The sequence below is a fragment of the Phalacrocorax carbo genome, chromosome 8, assembly GCF_963921805.1.
Source record: "Phalacrocorax carbo chromosome 8, bPhaCar2.1, whole genome shotgun sequence".
NCBI lineage: Eukaryota > Metazoa > Chordata > Aves > Suliformes > Phalacrocoracidae > Phalacrocorax > Phalacrocorax carbo.
Window position 1 is genome coordinate 44,450,053 of NC_087520.1, and position 15,252 is coordinate 44,465,304.

General features: G+C 65.1%; 4 protein-coding genes across 15 annotated transcripts in view; 2 read left to right on the forward strand and 2 right to left on the reverse strand.

Annotated features, from left to right (window-relative positions):
• The window catches only part of ZC3H18 (zinc finger CCCH-type containing 18), a 49,892-nt gene extending 47,769 nt beyond the window's left edge, over positions 1-2,123 (forward strand). For all 10 annotated transcript variants that reach the window (XM_064459745.1, XM_064459743.1, XM_064459750.1 and 7 more), the window contains one exon: positions 1,771-2,123. In XM_064459745.1, coding sequence (XP_064315815.1) covers positions 1,771-1,969 — 199 coding nt within the window. In that variant the 3' untranslated portion in view covers positions 1,970-2,123. The remainder of the gene's footprint in view (positions 1-1,770) is intronic.
• A 2,013-nt stretch (positions 2,124-4,136) lies between these two features.
• On the forward strand, positions 4,137-6,557 carry IL17C (interleukin 17C). Its single transcript, XM_064458142.1, has 3 exons — positions 4,137-4,210; positions 5,375-5,703; positions 5,911-6,557. The coding sequence occupies exons 1-3, from the start codon at positions 4,208-4,210 to the stop codon at positions 6,158-6,160; spliced, it is 582 nt and encodes a 193-aa protein (XP_064314212.1). The 5' UTR covers positions 4,137-4,207; the 3' UTR covers positions 6,161-6,557.
• Positions 6,558-7,528: 971 nt separating this feature from the next.
• LOC135314820 (cytochrome b-245 light chain) lies at positions 7,529-10,267 on the reverse strand. Of its 3 annotated transcripts, none has more exons than XM_064459756.1 (6): positions 10,119-10,264; positions 9,177-9,246; positions 8,882-8,956; positions 8,561-8,644; positions 8,404-8,485; positions 7,529-8,324 (listed from the first exon to the last, which is right to left on the reverse strand). In XM_064459756.1, the coding sequence occupies exons 1-6, from the start codon at positions 10,174-10,176 to the stop codon at positions 8,142-8,144; spliced, it is 552 nt and encodes a 183-aa protein (XP_064315826.1). In that variant the 5' UTR covers positions 10,177-10,264; the 3' UTR covers positions 7,529-8,141. The 3 variants fall into 3 exon arrangements, with proteins under 3 accessions (XP_064315826.1, XP_064315825.1, XP_064315827.1); XM_064459755.1 differs by having other exon boundaries at positions 8,561-8,657; XM_064459757.1 differs by lacking the exon at positions 9,177-9,246 and having other exon boundaries at positions 8,561-8,657; positions 10,119-10,267.
• Positions 10,268-10,803: 536 nt separating this feature from the next.
• MVD (mevalonate diphosphate decarboxylase) lies at positions 10,804-14,447 on the reverse strand. The gene is made up of 10 exons (XM_064459754.1): positions 14,314-14,447; positions 13,351-13,421; positions 13,130-13,244; positions 12,893-13,039; positions 12,613-12,812; positions 12,407-12,481; positions 11,963-12,181; positions 11,752-11,867; positions 11,558-11,666; positions 10,804-11,077 (listed from the first exon to the last, which is right to left on the reverse strand). The coding sequence occupies exons 1-10, from the start codon at positions 14,381-14,383 to the stop codon at positions 10,997-10,999; spliced, it is 1,203 nt and encodes a 400-aa protein (XP_064315824.1). The 5' UTR covers positions 14,384-14,447; the 3' UTR covers positions 10,804-10,996.
• Positions 14,448-15,252: the final 805 nt, after the last annotated feature.

Here is a 15,252-nt window from a genome sequence, read left to right on the forward strand (position 1 = left end):
GGGTTTTCCTGAGGAGCCGACTGGATTAGGTGCAAGCTCAGCCATGCCAGTGCCTCTGCCTCTTGCTAGCACTGCGTAGTGCTAATGAGAAAGAAAGTACAACCCCTTCACCCCACTGCCGAGCTCCTCGTGGTATCTCGCTTGGGTGCCCGATTCTCTCTCTTCGTAGCCTGGCATACCCTCAGCCACTCGTTCTGCTGCTGTGCGATGTTAAAATGTGGTCCCTTGTGAGACCAAATGGTGACTAGCCCTGGCTTTGTGCTTTTCCATCCCCTCTGGTGACAGGCGACCAGCTCACGTCCAGTTTCTTGGCAGTCTGCACCTGCTGCTGTGCTGGGAATATCCCATTGCAGAACTGGATGTGTGGCTCCAGGGGCCTTGGGCTGAGCTGTGCTCGGAGCCCTTTGGCTAAAGGGTTGTGGAGCACCTTCTGTGGCACACCTAAAGCTTCCTCGGTCCTCCTTGCCCGTAGCCAGCCAGTGCTGCTTTGCATTTCTCTAATGTCATCTCTCTGAGGATCTCTGTGAGCAAACAGACGCAGCCCTGTCCCGCACCCCTGCGTTCCTTAGCCTGCAGGACTTGTGTCATCCCCTCTCCCCAGCCTGGGGCACGAGTGAGCCTCAATTTCTGTGTGTCAGAGTCTTCCCAAACCAAAACCTAGCCCCGGCTGCCGCAGCCCTGTCCTTCAGGCCCTGAGGTCCTGTTTTCTAGCAGTGAAGAGGAACCCCAGCCTTCCCAGGCTGGTGGTGTTGACCTCATCCTTGGTTCTTGACCCTCTTCCGCCTACTGCTGTTAGGTTTGGTGGTGTCGCGTGGTGGGCTCGACGTGCCCAGGCACGGGAGCGGTTAAGGACACACTGGGTTTCTCTAGGGCAGCCAAACGGTAGGTCTGTGTCCTGTTTTGAACTCCTTGGGGTTGTTTGGGTCACGCTTGCACAGCCCCGCTTCTCTTAAGCGTAGTATGAAAGGGTGCAAGCGGCATGAGCGGAGGGGACAGTGACTCCCACCGCTGCCAGCTGCCAGCAGCAGCGGCGCAGGCTTTCCCGAATGGTCCAAGCCATTAGAAGGATCCAGCCGAGGCTCAGCCTGCGCCTGCAGCGCGTTACCGAGCCAGCAGCGCTGCAAAACCCTGGCAGGCTCATCTGCTTCCCGGTCCTGCCACCCTTGTCCCACCGTAAGGGGAAGTGGCAAGAGCAGCAGGCTGCTGGCCTCCAGCCCCGGTCACAGCCCCGACCCTGGAAAAGCCACTGCTGCCAAGCTCGCGTGCAGGGGAGGGGAGTGTTCCCCCAGCTTTGCTTCGCTTCGGACCGCGGCAAAGCAGCCTTGGAGCAGAACTGGAGCGTTTGTGAGCTCCCCCGCAACTGCCAGATCAGCACCACAAGAGCCAGCAGCATCGCAGGGCCGGGGCTGTCAGGATTTGAGACCACGGGGGTCCTCCAGGGCTGCCCTGCGCTTACCCCCGAGGCTCTCCCCCCTTGGCTTGTATGACCGTGAGCTCCCTCGCACACGTGCGTCCCCCAGCAAGCCGCTCACACCGGCCAGCATGGCCCCTGGGAGTTGCTGTTGTGGCAGCCGTGGGGCCGAGTTTAAATTTCGAGATCTCCCCAGAGCAGCTGATCTTTCACTCTTTCAGCCAGTTTTCCAACCCCAGGGCTTGCATCTTGAACCCGTTCTCTTCCACTGACGCGCAGAGCGATGCTTTCTACCGCGACAGGTGCCGAAGGGGTTGGTTTGCCCCCTCTCACCACCCTCTCCTCTCTCTCCCTGCCAGGAAACGCCAGCTCTCACCTCAGTCCAAGAGCTCCAGCAAAGTCACGAGCATACCGGGCAAAGCATCCGAGCCGGGCCCCACGGGCGCCAAGGCGGGCAAGTCCAGCACCCTGTCACGACGCGAGGAGCTCCTGAAGCAGCTCAAGGCGGTGGAAGATGCCATCGCTCGCAAGCGGGCCAAAATCCCGGGGAAAGTATAGTGGGCCGTGCGCGGAGCACCGCTCTGCCCCTTAGTGACTGTTCATGTTTTTATAAATAGTGTAAAAGCGGCCACTTTGGGATTTTGCAGTTCTGTCTTATTTTGGCTGCGATTCTTTTTAAAAAACAAAAACCACACAAAAAAAAAAAACCAAACCACCAAACATTGAAGTTTTGTCAGCTGAGACGCCTGAGACGACTCGCTCCGGCTCCCGAAGGGCGAGCGGGGCCAGCCCCGGGCTCTGCCGCCGCCGGTTCTATGTAAATTATGCACAGAGGACTCCAGCCCCGTCGGATGCTCTCGCTGTTCCTCTCTTTCTCTCTGCCCTCTCCTCTTTGCTAGCCTTGAGTTGTATTCTCCTAGTTAGCCCTGCTGTGTGTTGAGTGTCTTCAGCAATGCAGTTCTTATATACTGTGTAACGAGAGAGCCGAAAACTGCTGTGAACTACTGGCAACATCACCTTCTCCCCCTGCCCTCCCACCCCAGGAACAAAAATATATATATATTCTTGACTAAAGTCTGATTGGGAAAATGACCTGTCTTTTATTTTAAGCATCGGATTGTTTTAGTTGATTTAAAAGGAGCCCTGAAGGTGTTGTGGGGATGTCTGTCTAACAAGGAGGGTCCTTTTATTCCTTTTTTTTTTTGGTCTTTTTTTTTCTTTTTTTTTTTTTTTGAGGGATCTCCCTGAAATAAAGTATTTTGATAACCAGTTCCTCCTTCCTCTGCTCTTCTCAGTCTGCCCCTCTCCTCCTCCTCCCTCCCCTTGGGGGCCTATCCCCCTCTCTTTGCTCTGTAGTTTATTTTTCCTGCTCTCCCGCTGACCCTGCGGCTGCACCGACCCTGCCGCCGGCACCGGCAAAGAGCTGCCCCAGCCCCCCTGTGCACCCCCAGTGCTGTGGAACCTCCAACCCCGCAGCCCCCCAGTATTAAACCGGTATCCCACCGCTATTAAATGTTAGCGGGGCCAAGGCCCTGCCGGGGAGGGGAGCGGGGGGTTCTGCAGCCTGGGGCATTGCTGATTTCTCCCAGCACAATCTGGGGGTGCCTCTGTGCTCATCCAGACCTTCAGGGGGTGATGTGTGGGGTCACTGCTCCCCTCTCGCATGTGCCTCAGCCCTGCCTGCTCGGGGCGTGGAGCACCCCATAAAGTCTCCTCTGAAACGGGCCCAAATCCCATCTCTCTGGTAAAAAAACAAAGCGTGGCTGTGCCTGGTTCCCACGTGCTCCCACCAGTACTGTGCTTTCTGTTATACTGGGACCACTGGGCTGCTACGGGGACAGAGCCTGACCCCCAACCCATTCCTCGCCCAGCGTGTGGAGCACGCGTGGTGCCGCGGTCCAGGCGAGCAGGGAGCCCCGGCGAGCCCAAACCCAGCTCCGCAGTGGGATGGGATGCAAGGGCAGGGGGGGGTCATTGAATGATGTGGGGCTCCGTGTGGAGCAGAGGAGGGGAAGGAAAAAAGCCATCTACTCATCCCCAAACCAGCTGCCCTGGTCCCACCGCATCCTCCCCTCTCTTCTCAGCGCCATCGTCCTGCCTCTGCGCCACCGGGACATCCCTCGATATGCGCCCGGGGAGCATCAAAGAGGGGTAGACACAGCCTTTTCCAGTGTTGCCCAATTTGGGTTTTCTAGTCCGGGAACATGACGGTGATATCACTTGGTTAGGCTTACGCAACGGGGCGAGGGCTGGCGCCGTGGCCTGGGGCACAGGGATCCCATCCCTGGGGGTTTGTGGGAGGGCTGGGGCGACGGCGGACGGGTACCCAGGGCATCCCGTGCCCGCTCGGCGGGCACGGGATGCCCTGGGTACCCGTCCGCCGTCGCCCCAGCCCTCCCACAACCTGGACCACACAGCCCCACGCTGCTCCATGTCCATCCCCAGGGCATCCAAACTGATGGACGCCCCCTTCCTTACGAGTCTGTGCACATCCACACCCATCCACCCATTCCCCACCCCCACCCCCCGCCCCAACCCCCAATTCTGGGGGTGTCGGGAGCCGATTTCCGGGCTGGAACACGCTGGGTTGAGAAGGAAGTTAACGACGGCCCGCGGGGAGGAGGAAGGCAGCCAGAGCTGGAGTTTCCAGGTGTGTGTACATCACCTGCCCGAGCGCTATATAAAGGCGGCGGTAGCGGCGGTGCTGCCACTCGGCCGCCCGCATCCCTGGGGGAAGCAGTTCCTAAGGGCCCCCCCCCTCCATCGCCGTGCTCCCACACCCTCGACGCCCACCCGATGGTAACGCCGGGTCTGGGGGTGGGGGGAGGTGGGTGCGGTGGGGCTGCGGGTGCCAGCGGCATGAGCGCAGGGTGGCAGCCGGGATGGGGTGAGAGCGTGGGTGTGCACGGTTGTGCGCGGCGGTGGGGGGGGGGGGGGGGTTCATGCCATGTGCTTGGAGGGCGTGGGTGTGCACGCACGTGCGTGTGCGCAGAAGGGCTCCCCAGCTGGAGGGGGGGGTGGAAATGTGAACGCCGGCGGGTGCTGCTCTGTGTGTGTGTGTGTAGATGCACATGTGCTGGGGATGCGTGTGTCTGGACGCGTCAGGCTGCCCGTGCGTGTGGAGGTGTGCACCCTGCTGGGGGGTTTTTCCCACATATACGTGTGTGCTGGGGTGTGGGGGGAGTCCTGCGCCCTATATGTGTAAGGGCTGGCCAGTCTTATATATGCACGTGTGCCTGGCTCTATGCCCATATGCTGGTAATGGAGGGGGGGGGTGTGTCCCTGGCTGGTGTGTGTCTGTCTGTGGTGTGTGTCTGCCCATGGAAGGGTAGTTTGGGTGTAGGCATGTATACTGGTAACGTGTGCGTGAGAAAGAGAGAAGCATAGCATTTTTTCTCTGCATGTATTTGCACAAATGCATATGTCCACATAAGCATATGTGCTGTTACTGCCGTGTGGGTGTGTGGCTGCACACAGGCTGATAACTCCGCGTGTGTCTGTGTGTGTGTGCATCTGCACGGAAGGGCAGCGTGGCACACGTAGGTGTGCTTGTGCATAGGCACGTGTTCGCGTGCACGCCGGTGCTGATGCGTTGTTACGCACGTGTGCTTGTACCCTTTGCGCTTGCATGCACGTGTGCTGCTGCGCCGGGTACCCACGCCTGTGCTGATGGTCTCTGTGTGTTGTGCAGCGCTGGATTGTGTGCTGGCACCATGTGTGGTTGTGTACACAGGTATTCTGTACGCGTGTGCGTGCACAAATATATGCTACATCTCTTGGGGGGGGGTTATAGCTGATACATGTGTGCACACACATGCTAGTCCTCTGGGTGCTGGTGCCTGTGTGGGGAGGTGGGTCCCTGCTCCGGGCTGTGTCCCCAGGAGGGCAGGGGGTGGGTGCCAGGGCAGGGTGCCCTGTGGGACGTGGGTCTCCCCCTCTAACCCCACTCTGGCTCTCGTGCAGGGCTGGCTCGGCGCCCTGGCGCTGCTGGGCGTCCTGGTGCTGTGCCACGGCCTGCGCCGCCCCAGCAGCCCCCAGCACCATCCCCATGTCCACTGCTACAGCGCGGGCGAGCTGCGGGACGGCGAGGCCCCCGCGCACCTCCTGGGCCGCAGCCTGCGCTGGGACCGCTACGTGCCGGTGCAGCTGGTGCCGCAGCTGGAGCGGTTACAGGAGGCCACCGGCCACCGCCGCCACCGCCGCCACCGCGAGCGCGCCTGCCCCGCGCTGCAGCTCCGCACCGGCCTCCACAGCGAGCCCAACGAGCGCTCCATCTCCCCATGGCGCTACCGGTGAGTGCCCCTGCCCCGGACCCCCCGCCCCGTGCTGGCTGCTGCACCGTGCCTCAGTTTCCCCGAGCATCCCTTACCTGCCTCTTCCCAGGGCACCACCCCCCGTTGCCTGCCCGGAGGGGTTGAGCCAAGCATGGGGTGGGGTAACTTGGCGGGCGCTGAGGAAGGGGCTTGCTGACCGTGTCCCCCCCTCCCCTCCACCCACAGCATTGATGAGGATGAGAACCGCTACCCGCGCAAGCTGGCCTTCGCCGAGTGCCTCTGCAGCGGCTGCGTGGATGTCAAGACAGGGCGGGAGACGACGTCGCTCAACTCGGTGGCCATCCACCAGACCATGATGGTCCTGCGGCGCAAGCCCTGCCCGCGCCCCTCCGGCCCCGGCCTCGTCACCTTCGAGGTGGACTACATCAGGGTGCCGGTGGGCTGCACCTGTGTCCTGCCCCGCACCGGGCGCTGACACCCCCCCACCCCAGCTCCCGTGGAGCCCCGTAGCGTGACCGTGTCACCACATCCACCCTCACCCGTGCTTGTTTTAGAGCACCCACCCGGCACCCCCACCCCCCCCATAGCCGGGTGTCCCCCCCAAACCCTCACCTTGTTATTTATGAGTTATTTATAAGCCTTGCTGCTGGGGGACTTTTTTTTTTGTTAACCTGTATTTATTGCTGACCCCCCCTCACCCCCGCAAAGGCTGCGACTCCGGGTCCAGCATCACCCCATGGTGCCCAAGACCCCACGGCCGGACCCTGCGAGCACTACCCGGGGGCTCGCTGGTTATTTATTCCCCTGCAGAACTATTTATTGTCTCCTCTATATGTGCTATTTAATGCCGGCAGCGTGCAAATAAAGGCTGAGCCCCGGGCATGGTCCTTGCTCTGTTCCCAGCCAGGGTGGCGGGGACGTCGGTTCAGGGGACAAAGGGGTGCGGGTGGGGACGGAGGCGCACCCACGGGTGTCCCAAGGGGTGATGCTCAGCTGTGCGGGCATCTCTCAGCCCCAGCGCAGTGGGCAAAGCACCAGTGCACCCAGTGCAGCAGGGCAGGAACAACTGGGAGGCAATGCAGAGGGTGGCAGGGCAGGGGGCTGCCCCACAGCCCCAGCCCTGGGGGCGACCAGCCCCAGCACCCGCAGCATCCCACCACCCACACCTTTCCCACGCTCTGACCCTCCTCGGGCACCCACGTTCCACGGACCCAGCGCCCCCTGCTGGGGCTGCCCCACGTGCCCTGCCAGCACCCACGGGTGCTCTGGGGCAGCTGCACCCCTCACCGGACCACGGCTCTTGTGGGGGGCAGGGGGTGCCCAGAGCAGCTGATGCCCAAGGTGGGGGGTGGGGGTGTCAGGGATTTGTCACCCCCCCTCCCCAGCACATGGATGTGGCTATTCCTTGTGCCCCCCATGTCACACCCAGATGCCCTCCAGCACCCACACGTGGGAAGGGAAATGTGTTGTCCCCACCCCCACCAGGGGTGACACCAGCCTTTGGGGGCTCCTCTGGGACACGCTGTGCAGCTGGGGTGCAGATCCACTCCTGGGGACCACGTGCCACCGTGCATGTCCCCCCCCCAGCTTCACCCCACCATTGGGCCCACGGAAGATTTCAGGAGGGCCCAGCAGTGTGGGGGTTCCCCCTGCCCCCCTCCCCATGGCAGGAGGGCCACGGCCCTGCAGCAGCCACACTCTGCCTTCCCCCACCCCAGCTCCTGCTGCTCCACAGGGTTTGCCCATAATTGGGCTGTTTGTCCTTAAAACCCACCCCAAACCCAAACCCAGCAGCCGCAGCCCCCCACACGCCCCCAGGGGAGCAGGACGCAGGGGGAGCCGGTGCCTTTCCCACTTTTTATTGCAACAGCAAAAGTGGCAAAAAACAGCAAGAGCCGGTGCAGGGAGCAGAGCTGCCTGATCCCCCCTGGCCCTGTGGGGCTGCGCAGCCTGGGGACCTCCCGGGATGCCGGGGATTCCCCAAAGAGCTGGGGTTCCCTAGGGATTTGGGGGTCTCCCAAGGAGCTGGGGCCTGCTTGGAGACCTGGGGATCCCCCAGGGCACTGAGCACCCCCAGGGATTTGGGGATCCCCAGGAGCTGGGGAGCCCACAGAGAGCTAAGAATCCCCAGAGACTTGGGGACCCCCAGCAGCCTGGGAGCCCATGAGAGCTGGGGAGCGCTCAGAGATTTGGGGATCCCCAGGAGCTGGGGAGCCTCTGGGAGCGGGAGACTCCGGAGGGAGCTGAGCATCCCCGGGGATTTGGGGATCCCTCGAGGAGCTGGTGCTCCCCAGGGATTTGGTCATCCCCAAGAGCTGGGGACCCGCCAAGGCGCTGAGCATCCCTGGGGACTTGGGGATCCCCAGGAACCAAGGAGCCCAGTTTCCCCCGAGGGACCGGGGTGCAGCTGGGAAGCGGGAGCGCGAGCAGCACAGAAGCAGCAGGAGGCCCCCCCGTTACTCAGCCTCGACAGGGATGGGGTTCACCTGACCCCCCACCTCCACCGGCTGCTTTTTGCGGGCATCGGCGGGGGGCCGGGGCGGGGGGTTGCTGGGTGGCTGCTTGATGGTGTCCCCCACGTGCGGCCGCTCCCGGGGCTTCTGCTCGATGGGTCTCCACTCCTCCCCACGCACTGCTGCCTGCAAAGCCGGGGGGCCGTCAGGGGGGGGTCCCTCCTCTAGCTGGGCCCCCAGCACCCCAAAGTTGCTCTGCACTCACCAGCAGGTAGATGCCACTCGCGATGCCCAGGCAGACGGTGCCCAGAATGGTGGAGAGGAGGAAACCAGCAGGGACGGCCAGGCTGTGTGAGAGACTGGGGGTTCAGGGGGAACCTGGGGGGGTCTGCACCCCCGCCCTGACCCCACACCCCACTTACACAGCGTGCAGGATGGCTCGGATGTAGTAATTCCTCGTGAGGGGCCCAAACAGCTTCACCACCGCTGTCATGTACTTCTGGCCGCTGCAGAGCGACACTGGGGGGGTCAGAGGTAGTGTCCACCCCCAAACGGGGCACCCAACCCCGAGGGGCACCCATCCCCACGCTGTCCCTGCATGGGGTGCCCCAGAGAACCCACCCGTGGGATCCAGCTCTGCTCCCACCCCACTGCTCCCGACCCTGGTGCCATATCCCTGTATTTCTGGGGGAGGGGGATATCAGGACCCCCAATATGGGGGGGGGGAGGAACACATCACTTACCATCTCTCCATGGTGGAGCCCTTTTTCCGCTTGCTCCTGGGGTACTCGAGCAGGCAGACCAAGACGCCTGCCACGCTGCGGGGTGGGTGTGTCAAGGAAAGGGGTGCTTGGGGCCAGGATCAGTCCCTAGGCACAACCCTCACCCCCAAAAAAGGGCTGTTTGGGGGAGGGGAAAAGTGATTCGGGCCCAGACTGGGGAGGAGGATGATGTCTCCCCCCCATCCATGCCTCCCACCCGAATCAGTGCAGGGTTTTCCCCACAGATCAGCCTCGGGCATCCTCTCCGCAAGGATACATGGCGTATGCCGCGAAGTACCAGCCCTTGAACTGCCCCGCCACGGCCACGATCCCGCCCGTCAGCATGACTGTGGGGACAGAGCGGGGCTGGTGGGGTCCCTGCTCGGGGATACAGCCCCCCAAACCCAGGATACAGCCCCCCAAACCCAGGATACAAACCCCCAACCCGGGATACAGCTCCCCAAACCCAGGATACAGCTCCCCAAACCCAGGATACAAACCCCCAACCCGGGATACAGCCCCCCAAAGCCGGGATGCAAACTCCTGGATTCAGGGAAGGGAACTGGGGGGGCTCTGGGCTGGGGGGCTTTGGGGGGCCGTTTTTGGCCCCATGGCCACATGCCACCTCCACCCACGAGCTTTGCTCCCCTCTGGCTGCCCTGCGTGGGCAGGGAAGCTAGGGAGATGAGGACAAGGGGGAAGAAGAGGAGGAAGAAGAGGAGGAGGAAGAGGCTCTAGCCCTGCGCATCCCCAGCGGGGCCGGGACTTCCCGGTGCCTCCCACTTGCGCCACCCCGGAAGCCCCCAGCGCCCCCCGGCCGGCGGGGCCGGGACCCCCCGAGCTGCCCCCGCCCCCAGAGGGGCTGTGCCTCTATGGACCCCTCTCCAAGGGCTCGGACCCCCCCCTCCCCGGGGCTCCCCGGGGCCGGGCGCTGACTTCCTCCAGCCGCGGGCTGCACCCGGGGGACAGAGGCTGCACCGGGCCGGTGCGGGGACACCCGGGGCCGGGGGAGGGGTCCCGGGGGTCCCTGCGCGGGGCGGGGGTGCTCAGGGGACCCTCTGCACCTCCCAGGTCCCCATCACACACCTGCACGCCCCCCCAAAGTCCCGTACTCCTGCACCCCCACCCCCTGCACCCCCAGCCGCTCCATCCCCTGCACCCCCAGCCCCTCCACCCCCCCGGACCCTTCCCCCCCGTCTCCGAGAACCCCCCCACTCACTGAGCCCGGCCGCCAGCGCCTGCTCGTTAGCCCACATAGCCCACTCGATCTGCCCCATGGCTAAGCTCGGCTCTGTTAGGCTCGGCTCTGTTAGGCTCAACCCGACCCGGAAGGCCGATACGGCGCTACAATGTAACCAAGTGCATGCCACGCCCCCTAGCCTGATGCCACGCCCCCTCTCCTGTAGGCCACGCCCCCATGGGGACCCTCGCCAGTGAAGGGGACACAGCACCGGCCCTGGGCCAGGGGACACCGGGGCACAGGGGCCATGCGGGGGCAGGACCTGCCCCCAAGGGACACGGGGGACAGGGGACATGTCGGGGTGACAAGGGTGATGCTGGGGGACACGATCAGTGCAGTCCGGGGGGGCAGGATCAGCCCCACAAGGGACACGGGGGTTGACAGGGACCATGTGGGGGGACAGGATCAGTCCCAGCAGGGACAACTGGGGGGACAGGGGACAGGACCAGCCCCTCAAGGGACATGGGGGGGGACGACAGGGGCCATGTGGGGTGACAGGGGCTGTGCAGGGGGACAGATCAGCCCCACAAGGGACACATGGGGTGATGGGGGACAGGATCAGTCCCAGGCACAGCCATTCGGAGGCACCGGCCCCGTTTCCCACCCCCCACCTTTAGGCTGGTGATGCCCCCCCCCATGGAGCCCAAACACCCCAAAACAGCACTGCAGTCGGAAAACCTCTTATTTCCTTACAAAAGAGTAAAAGCTAGCCCCGGGGGTCACACCCCACCCTGGGGCTGGGGACAGCTTTGCACCAGGCTGAGCTCAGCACCCTGATCCCCCCAGGTGGCACCAGACAAGCCCCCCCAACGGTGCGGCACGGCTGTCCCCGGCGGCGTCCCCGGCGTCCCCGGGGCTCAGGCGCGGCGGTGGGGCATCCCATCCGCTCCTAGGAGGTGCTGGCCGGGGTCATCCACGAGCTGGGGTCCGGGGCCGGGCTGTGGGGCAGAGAACAGGTTAGGGGGAGCGGGGGCCAGATCCTGGCACCATCCCTGCAGGGACTCCCCTCTCGGGGCTGTGGGGCAGCTCTGGGCCCCACAGACCTCAAAAAGCCACCTCCTTGGTCACGCCAGGGGGAACATGCCTAGGGACAGGGTCCTGCACCCCGCTGGGGACAGGGACAGGGATGGGGGCCCCTACACACCCCTGGGGACGGGGTCCTATTCACCTCTGGGGAGAGGGATGGAGGCCCCTGCACCCCTCTGGGGATGGGGACAAGGATGGGGCCCCCTGCACATCCCTGGGGAGGGGGACATAGACCCACACACACCCCTGGGGATGGGGTCCTGTGCACCCCTGGGGACAGGGATGGGGTCCCACACACCCCCCCGGGGATGGGACCAGAGCCTCACCGCAAAGGCTGGGCAGAGGGGTCCCCCTGCCCCCCCGCTCCCCCTGTACCCCCTCCAGCCCCATACCTTGGTGTGCAGGATGTACCGGACAGCCCCCGGCACCGGCTCCGTCACCACGGCCGCGAGCAGCTCCTCCGGCAGCGAGGCCGAGCCGACGGGCAGCCCCCGCACAAACCTGCGGCACGGCCGAGCGCTCAGTCCCTGCCCGCAGCCCCCACCATCCCGCTCCCCGCCCCAGTAAGAGATGGGATTGCCCTTACTGGTCCCCGTTGGTGGTGGGGGGGAAGCTGCGTCTCACCACCTCCACGAACTCGGCCACGGTGTCGGCCAACGTGAAGATGACGGCGTTGGGGCCGGCGTCGAAGGTGTAGGCTACCTGTGGCGGGATTGGGGAGGGGACGACATGGGGACCTGGCGAAGGACCGCCACAGCACCGCAGCAAACTGGGAGCGCCGCGAGGCCGGCCGGTACCTTGGTGCGGCCGTGGTGCGCGTTGAAGCGGTGTACCAGGGCGATGATGTGCCGCGAGAGGTCGTTGAGGTAGAAGATGGGGGGGAAGGTGTCGAGGCAGGTGGCGTGGAACTGGTTGCTGTCCTGCATGGTGAGCTGCCCAAAGCCCTCGAAGTCCCGCTCGCGGATGTGCCGTATCATCAGGGCCAGGCGCTCCGGCACCACCACCTCTGCCCGGTGCTGCCGCGGCACGCGGGTCACGGTCACCCCAGTTCAGGAACACCCGTGGCACCGCAACCCTTTGGGCTTCGCTTGGGTGGCATCGCAAGCACAGACCCGCTGCCCTCCCTCCGTGCCCCCCAGTGTGGAAAAATGTCCCCCCCAAGGGAAACGGGACCCCAAACCCTGCCTGCAGGTAGGAGGCAGGCAGCTGCCCGCAGCAGGATCAGGCCCGTTGCCCCCTACCTTCAGCAAGGGGCTGGTTTCCACGCTGGTCTGCATCCCCGCCGTGCTGCCCACTTGCTTCTTCTCCCCACTGACCTGGGTGGGGGGCACAGAGGGTGGGACGTGACCCCCTCTGAGGCCCCAGACCCAGCGAGGGAGATGCCCTGAGCCCGGGTTGGGGTTCTCCCAGCTGGGGTTACAGCCGTGCCCCTTCCCCAGCCCCTCACCACGAGGACGAGGACCCTGAGCTCCGGCCAGTGCGTTTCGGGGGCCACTTGGTGGGCGAGGCTGTCCCTGCCGTCGGGCCGCTCGCCCCGCTGCCACTGCACGAAGCCCCCCAACATGCTGCGGCAGGCGCTGCCCGAGCCGCGCCGCGCCACCTCCGACAGCTCGCCCTCCACGCCGTACAGCCGCGCCAGCGCCGACACTGCGGGAGGAGGACGGGGTCAGGGGAGGGGGCACCCCCGCCAACCCCTCCTGGTGCCCCCCGCGTCCCCGCTCACCCACCCAGGCAGGCGTAGCCGGCGGCGGAGGACGCCAAGCCGGCGGCGGTGGGGAAGTTGTTCTCGGTGGCGATGTGGATTTTGTAGGAGAGGCTGAGCGGTGCCGCGTCCTCGGCATCGTCACCCCGGCGCTTCCGGGCCAGGCGCCGCACTGCGAGGGGACAGGAGCCAGGCGGGGGGGGTTGGTGTGGGGGACACACCGCATGGACCCCACGGGTGCACGGGCTGGGGGGACGCTCACCCTCCCGCAGGCAGGCCTGCAGCCGCGGGTGCCCCACATCGGCCTCCTCCCCGTTCAGCCACAGCCGGTCCTCTGTGAAATCCCGGCTGGCGGCGGCCGTGGTGGTGGTCTTCAGCTGCCAGGGAGAGGGGGGGTGAGCAGGGCGGGTGAGGGGTCAGCACCCCCCGGGCATGGGCTGGGGGTTAGAGGGGCCTGATCCTGACCCTGACCCCCAAACCAACCTGGTCCTGGTGCAGCGTCACGCTCAGGGAGGAGTTGATGGGCAGGATCAGGTCGTTGTCCCGCTTGCCCCCTGCAAGAGACGGCACGGCATGGTGCGGCTTGGCATGGTGCGGCTTGGCGTGGCACAGCACAGCATGGCGCAGCGCAGCGTAGTGCAGTGCGGCATGGCATGGCATGGCGTGACTTGGCATGGCACAACACCCCATGGCACAGCATGGCACGGCGCACCATGGCACAGCTTGGCATGGCATGGCACAGCACGGCATGGCACAGCACAGCATGGCACAGCAGAGCCTGGCACGGCGCGGCACGGCACGGCAGAGCTTGGCATGGTGCAGCACCGCGTGGCGCAGCATGGCACGGCTCAGCACGGCTTGCCATAAGTTGTCTGGGCACTTCACGGCATGGCACGGCACAGAGTGGCGCAGCATGGCGAAGCACAGCATGTCACAGCTTGTCATGGGTTGGCTTGGCACACTACGGCATGGCATGGCACGGCATGGCACGGCATGGCATGACACTACTAGGCATGGCAAGGCACAACACAGCATGGCCCAGCTTGGCACGGCAAAGCTTGGCATGGCGCAGCTCAGCACAGGACGGAGCGGCACGATATGGCGAAGCACAGCATGTCACAGCTTGTCATGGGTTGGCTTGGCACACTACGGCATGGCATGGCACGGCATGGCACGGCACGGCATGGCACGGCATGGCACGGCATGGCACGGCTTGGTATGGCACCAGTGGGCATGGCTTGGCACGGCATGGCACGGCACAGCATGGCACGGCTTGGCAAAGCCTGTCACGCCGTCTTTGCTCACTCCCACCCCCAGGCAGGTGCCAAACCCGCCCTGCCCGCCCCCCGCCGCCCCCGGGAGTCGCGCCCCGGGGACTCCTCAGGACGCGGAGGGGATCCCGGCCTCAGGGACCGCCGCCGCCCGCCCGCGGACGCCGGTACTCACAGTACTTGATGACGGCGATGTTGACGGGGGCCGTGCAGGTGACCACGGCGAGCCCCCGCTCCCCCGCCATCGCGCCGCCGCTCCCGGGGCGCTGCCGGCAACGTGCGGCCGGCCTCAAGCCCCGCCCCCGTACCACCCCCGTGGCCGTCGCCAGTGGCCGGTCTCCGCCTCGCCATTGGCCGGCGCCGCAACGCCCGGCACCCGGTGCCCAATGGAAGCGATCGGACCACGGAGTGGCCCCGCCTCCCCCCGCCCCCTGACGGCGCTGGGGTGGGCCTGCGGGGGCGCCATCTTCGCGTCGGGAAGAAACTGCGCATGCGCCGCTGTGGGCTGGCGGGGGCGGGGCCGAGCCAGCGGTCCGGGTGTTCCCGGTACCCCACCCCCAGTGCTCCCGAACACCCCCCTACCCCCAACACCCCAGTGCTCCAGTGCTACCCCGGGGCTCCCCGTACCCTCAATACCCCCAGTGCTCCCAGTTATCCCAGCACTGCCCAGTGTCCCCAGTACCCCTCCAGTCCTCCCAAAACCCCTGTGCCCCTCGCCCCCCACTGCTCCCAATATTCCCAATACTCCCCCAGCGCTCCCAGAGCCTTCAGGGCCTCCAGTGTTCCCAGTATGCCCAGTACCCCACTATCCCAGTGCCCCTCCAGTGCTGCCGGTGCCCTTGGTGTCCCTTCAGCGCTCCCAGTCCCCCACAGCGCTCGCCGTGATCCCAGCGCACCCAGTGCACCAGGGACTGGGAGACAACACCACTCCCCCGGGTGGCCCCAAGCTGCCCCCATGGGCACCCCCAGGCAGGTCCTGCCACGTGTGTTGTCCCCCCCAGCACTATTTTTATCCTCCGGTCACTCACTCACACTGGAAAATATCCCACAAATCCGGGTGCCTGGGGGTGGCGGGGGGCACACACCGGGCACGTGGGTGACACAGCGGGGCTGA